The 5,912-nt window shown below is 41.7% G+C and overlaps 1 protein-coding gene across 1 annotated transcript; it reads left to right on the top strand.

Moving 5' to 3' along the window:
* The first annotated feature begins 628 nt into the window (after positions 1-628).
* On the top strand, positions 629-5,051 carry LOC137278029 (uncharacterized). The gene is made up of 7 exons (XM_067810071.1): positions 629-698; positions 856-871; positions 1,227-1,282; positions 2,825-2,869; positions 3,643-3,722; positions 4,547-4,615; positions 4,848-5,051. The coding sequence occupies exons 3-7, from the start codon at positions 1,243-1,245 to the stop codon at positions 5,049-5,051; spliced, it is 438 nt and encodes a 145-aa protein (XP_067666172.1). The 5' UTR covers positions 629-698; positions 856-871; positions 1,227-1,242.
* Positions 5,052-5,912: the final 861 nt, after the last annotated feature.

The raw sequence follows: 5,912 nt of genomic DNA, 5'->3' as shown, positions 1-5,912 counted from the left end.
GGGAGGCTGTGTTGTACATACCAGCTGTAGATATGTCTGCGTCTGGATAGTACACGTGTCACGTCAACAACAGCCATGGCAGTGCACCACGGAACCTGACGCTGGAGGTCTTCTGTAAGGCCTCCACACATCCCGGAAACATACTTTAGTAACATAATATGTAACATTTAAGGCTGTATTTGAACGAGACATGTAATGACTGTTTAAGTTCTCACTTAATGTCTCAAACCCACAGAGATTCTGAACAGGTATCTATTCAACCTCGTATTATGGCTCAGGAGATCAATCTTGACTATTGATCTTAAGATATGACACCAGGTCAGTGTGATTCTTCACTCTCGGGTTCTCCAAAAGCAAAATAAATCGTATCTGAACTGAGGAGAACGAAACATTATCTATTTACTTTATTACATACTTCATTTACATAATTCGACAAACAAACCAGTTCCAATAAGTCCTAACATTTTCGACACTTGCTTCCATTTGAACACATTTCAGTGTGATATTACTCCATATGTTGTATGTATATTGAATCAAAGGAAAGCTTCTATTTAATATCGTGAATGTTGCAGCACGTGAGGTATATGAATCTGGTGTCGTTTCCATCGTACCTGTCGCTGTCGTCTGTTCTGTCCTCATTGTCGTCATCGCTTTCGTCATCGTCGCCGTCGTTTTCCGAAGAAACAGGATCAAGAAAGGTATTGTCTTGGTGTTGATAAAATACAATGTTATCGTATATCCTGTTATGCATCTCGTCAGTCTTTTACTACAATTACAACAAGTGCATTTGAATCCTTTCTGAATGATAATTTGCATTAGAAGTGATTACACAAGGGTATGTTTTATCTATTTCAGGAGGTAAAGTGTACAGGTGAGGACTCACAGCAGCAGATGTTGACAGTATCATTTCAAGAACAACGAGAAGGCCACATCTTTTATATATATGTACAAGTTAAGGTACAGAGTTACTCCTACAGGTTAAGGTGCAGGGTCACTCACATAGGTTAAGGTACAGAGTTACTCCTACAGGTTAAGGTTCAGTGTTTCTCTCATAAGTTAAGGTACTGATAATCAGAGAAGTTGTTGTTACCAGGTAGGCTCGGGTAGGTAATATCTAATATCAGCATTGGCAGCTAACTAATTAAAGGCTGATCTTTTCGCAGTTTGATGTATGCCGCTTTAGTTATATGAATTGCTTAATCCTTCACCTCATGCATGTCTTTCAGAGCTGGAGACCGCAGTATGGCTGACAACGAAGCACAATTTCAAGAAGATCCCAGTGGTAAGTATGTGAAATCTTGCAAGGGGTGTCGGCACATGCTATCAGCAGACTTATTCGAAACCCGTGCATATTGTATGAGCCTACTGCACATCATTCATTGTTCGGAGGGGCGTGGGATAATCCAGTGATTTTTTGTCCGGCCGAGGAAAGTGAGTTTAGTTAAACGCTGTTTTAGCGATATTCCAACAATATCTGGGCTACACCAGAAATGGACTTCACACATTGTACTCAAGTGAGGGATCAAATCCGCGTAACGAGCGAACGCACTAACCACTAGCTAATATCTGCCCCACCAACCCGTTATGTGGAGGACCCGGGTTCGATGTGCTGAGCGCAACATGTCCCAACAAACAAACGAATAACTGAAATTAGTGTTATGACATCTGGATAAGATATGTCTAGTAATAATGACACAGTCAGTCTTCATATATAGCGTGATATATGCAATTTAAATATTGTACCTGTAGATGACTCTCACCATCTCAACCCATACCCCGACCCCCAACCCCAAACCCCAACCCAATCGCCACACGCCCCTAACCTTCCCAACCTCTACCCCTACCCAATCGCCACACGAGAGGTACTTGTATTTGTATCAGATTTCTTGTACTTGATATTTGTTTCTGATCAACTTGATCATTTGGAAATCATTCATGAAATCTTTTTATCTTCCGGCTTGCCCGGGAGATAGGACCTGTGTTCAAGGAAAATTAATTATGTTCCACTAGTAAAAACAAGATGAACTCCCAGTATACATGAAGTGACCTTGAACCACATGTTAAGAAAAACACGCGTTCGCAAACAAGCAGACGAAATAACTCAAGTCGCTATTTTTAATCAACCACACATAACCCGTGTAATACCAAGGTCCTTGTGTTGCATTTCATATATGTCAAGGAGCGATAGAGTAGCCCAGTGGCTAAAGCGTTTTCTCGTCACGCCGAATGCCCGGGTTCGATTCAGTACTTTGGTACAATATGTGAAGAGAACCGTGATATTGATGGAACAGTGTGGCTTAAAACCAAATTTATTCATTCATTCATCTATACCACACAAATGTTTGGAATCAGACCGTTTACTACGGAATAAAGTAGCACTGGAGTAATATGAATGTAGGTCAACTGTTTCACAGCTCGAAAAACGCCATGCACCGTCTCCGTTATCACTCCTTGTGATAAATATTAAGCATGATTTCATATACACGCACACACAAATGCTTCACGGACGTACAATGTAATACTGATTACACAGTTGTCGTTGATTCCAGAGTGCAATGGTGCTAAGGAGTGTTTAGGATTGATTACCCCGTGAAAATCTAGATTTGACATGCTCTTCACAAATTTTTACGGTTAGACTCTCTGCTTCATTTACGCCTGGCATCAGTGCTCATGGTGTTAAACGCGAGGTTGTCTGGTCGAGGTTCGATGTGACAACCCGCTGCCATAGCTGGAATATTGCTGAGTGCGGTGTACACACCTATAGAACCATTGCTATTATTTCTTCTTGTAATACTTGTTTCTGACTGTACACTTCTACCTACAGACCTGTATGCCAAGGTGAACAAAAAGAGAAGGCGCGGGAGAGAAGGTATAGCCCATCTTTCTCTCCTTGTGGTCAGTGAGTATCACATTACATGAGGGGCGGTGGGATAGCCTAGTGAATAAAGCGTTCGCTCGTCACGCTGAAGACCCGGGTTCGATTCTCCATATTTTTCCATGAAGACCATTTCCGGTGTCCCCGCCGTGATGCAATATTGCTAAAAGCGGCGTAAAGCTAATCTCGCTTGAGGTGACGCTATACATGTCGTCATCTACGCCCCCGTGACGTCATCTTATCCACTGACTATTTACCTCAGCGGTGTTTCCGTTTGTCTTTGCTGTGACAATGTGCGGATGGAGGTGCCGTCTAGAGCACTGACATTCACCCTGTTTAATGGTTTTCCTTTGACGTGAAAGAAACTATTATCATGGGTTCGATTCCCCACATATGGTTCTTTGTTTGTCAGCATCAGACCAGAGGTGTTTAGCACAAGCTGTAGTCAGTGTCACTGACAGATGTACGAAAAATCACTTTACTGAAGATTTCAACGAAACTCGCACACACACTCGCTGTTTTTGACACTTTATTATCAGGTGTCTTTATTGTAAAGATTACTATCAGTTTGACATCCTTCCTAAAGAAGCCTTTTGGGGCCATTTTTCATTAATTTCCAAATGTACATGTTCAATTATTAAGTTACAGTCTTGAAACTTCAAGGAAATAGGTTGAAAAAAGCGAAACCCCGAATGACCCATCAAGGCTTCAGTACCAATCTCACACAACTCTTGTATAGTTCGTCTACTTTGTTCTCTTTTCCACAGTGTCTGATGTTTATGCCACGGTACAGAAGGCTCAATGCAGACACTTAATGAACAGATCTTATGCCGGCGCAGGGCCATCGGTAAGTGTGTACTGGAACTGTTTTCCTACAATACAAAACTGACAGGACGATAATGTATTATCATTCAGTCAGTGTGTCGTAGAAACATGGATGCGAAATAGGTAACGTAAGGTGATGAGTGAGTGAGTGAGTTTGGTTTTACACCGCTTTCAGCAATATTCCTGCAACATCACCACAGGGGAACTCCAGAAATGGACTTTCACATTGTACTAATGTGGGTAATAGAACCGGGACCTTCGGCGTGAGGAACGAACGCTTTAACCACTAGGCCACCCCACCGCCCCGTGAGATAATAAAAGCAATTGCGAAGATCGATGCTCATTATGTAAACCATTGATTTTCTCGTTCATTCGTTGACGTCAACTGCTGAGTGTTGCGTAAAGCAAGCCTAACATATCATAAAACATATGTCAACACAGAACAGCATCACTTAGTTCACCAGTGGGTGTAGGTTAAAGAGAAAAATACAAAAAGCTCGCAGCTGTCAGAACGAGGCCACAGACAAAGTGCTAAAACAATGTTTTTCTTTCATTAAGAACGAACTTACGTACCACTAGCAGAAGGACAGTATTTTCTCACTACTTCTATCAATAATTTTAATGTTGTTACATTATGTTCTTATTCATTTAAGTAATGCAAAAACTTACAAAAGTTACCAGTAAGTTCGGTTCTTTATAAAAAAGCAAGACTTATATGGGTATTAACATTACAAGTCATTTCAAGAGCCTGAACAACACGTGCAATGTAATAAATGAGATGTGTGAAGATATCATGTGTTTAGTACATCATATTGTTGAGATCATACATATGTTTCCTGTCTCCAGTCGGAAAATGCAGTTCTAATCGACTATGCAGGACCAGTCGCTGCCGAATACAACAACTGTGGCGAAACGGTAGGTTTATTATACATATCCTCCCAACTTCCGGGAAGAGACGTCCCTGATTGGCTGACACAATGCCGAAACGACTCTAAGTTGCTATGAACACAAAGAGAAAGCATTATCTGCAGTAGTTAACTGCTTGGTTCAGTAAATGTACCAGGTGCATATTTGGGTTCAGGCATGGAATAAATTCCCCTGATAGAAAAGTTAGACATTTGTAAGTACAGTTGTGTTAAAATTTCAGAATGATGATGGTCTGACCTACGCCGACCTTGCCCTTGAATCACCTACCTTGATCGACGGCCAACCAATCATACACAGAAGGGAGGAGCCTGTGATATATGAAGAGATTGACTTCGCCCTCACCCCCGGGCCACAGCTTCCGGACAAGATATGGGAGGTGGAAGAGCAGGAGGAGGAGGAGAGACGACAGTGCCTCTGGGAGTGAAGATGAATGAACCTTGAGAATCTCCAGCTGCAGGACAGGACCATGGATGTGGAAGAGATGGAGGAGGGAGGCAATGCTTCTTGGAGTGAAGATGAAAGACACTTGCGTATCTTCAGCTGCCAGACAAGACCTGTGAGGAGAATCTCAAGGTTACAGTGGTTACATTGGTGTTTTTATCTACAAGGTTGTGCACTGGCCGTAGGGAGAGAAGCAATAGCTTATAATTCGCCCCAAAGGCGACCAGTTTACTTATGCATTATCATGACATTATTTTCTTCACCCATGCGTTGTAGGGAATCTACCTGTTTTATTTTGTCGAATTCCACTAAGTTGTGAAAGTATTTTGTCAAATGGTTGTTTCTTTTTTGGAATTCATATAACGTTTAGCATGTTATTGTTCATATACTATAAGCACCTAGTCTTTATAGAGACTTGGCAGGTTGTGTTTTTGAGTTCATACAACGGTTGGCATCTTGCTGATCATATAGGCATCTTGGTTTTCATACAAGGCTAACCATCTTGCCGTTCATACATGGCCGGCATCTTGGTATTTGAAGAGGCATGGCGCCTCTTGCCTCTCTGGTCGGCATGCTAGAAGTTGAGAAGATGAAGAATGAGGATATTTATTATGGAGGTACAACTTCATTATGCTTTGCTAGACAACGACATTAGAATCTATGTCGAAGGTCGCCTATACAGAATAAAGAGGTCGTAAGTCTATGTTAAGGTGTAGAAGTTACGATCGCCCTAGCGCTGAGTTTGTGTTACTTCTATGTTAAGGTATGAAATATAAGATCGTCGTAAGTCTATGTTAAGGTGTTACGGTCACCTTAGCGTTACGACAGCCTTGAGTCTTTGTTA

Source organism: Haliotis asinina, chromosome 1 (genome assembly GCF_037392515.1).
Source record: "Haliotis asinina isolate JCU_RB_2024 chromosome 1, JCU_Hal_asi_v2, whole genome shotgun sequence".
Taxonomy (NCBI): Eukaryota; Metazoa; Mollusca; class Gastropoda; order Lepetellida; family Haliotidae; genus Haliotis; species Haliotis asinina.
Note: the sequence above shows the minus strand (reverse complement) of the source record. Positions and strands in the feature narration are given on the sequence as shown.

What these genes read in the sequence shown, in the direction of transcription:
- LOC137278029 (XM_067810071.1), top strand. Translation starts at nt 1,243, where the DNA reads ATGGCTGACAACGAAGCACAATTTCAAGAAGATCCCAGTG. An exon ending in GAGAAGGCGCGGGAGAGAAG is followed by an intron (nt 2,870 to 3,642) that starts GTATAGCCCATC and finishes TCTTTTCCACAG; the next exon opens with TGTCTGATGTTTATGCCACG. An exon ending in ACAACAACTGTGGCGAAACG is followed by an intron (nt 4,616 to 4,847) that starts GTAGGTTTATTA and finishes TTAAAATTTCAG; the next exon opens with AATGATGATGGTCTGACCTA.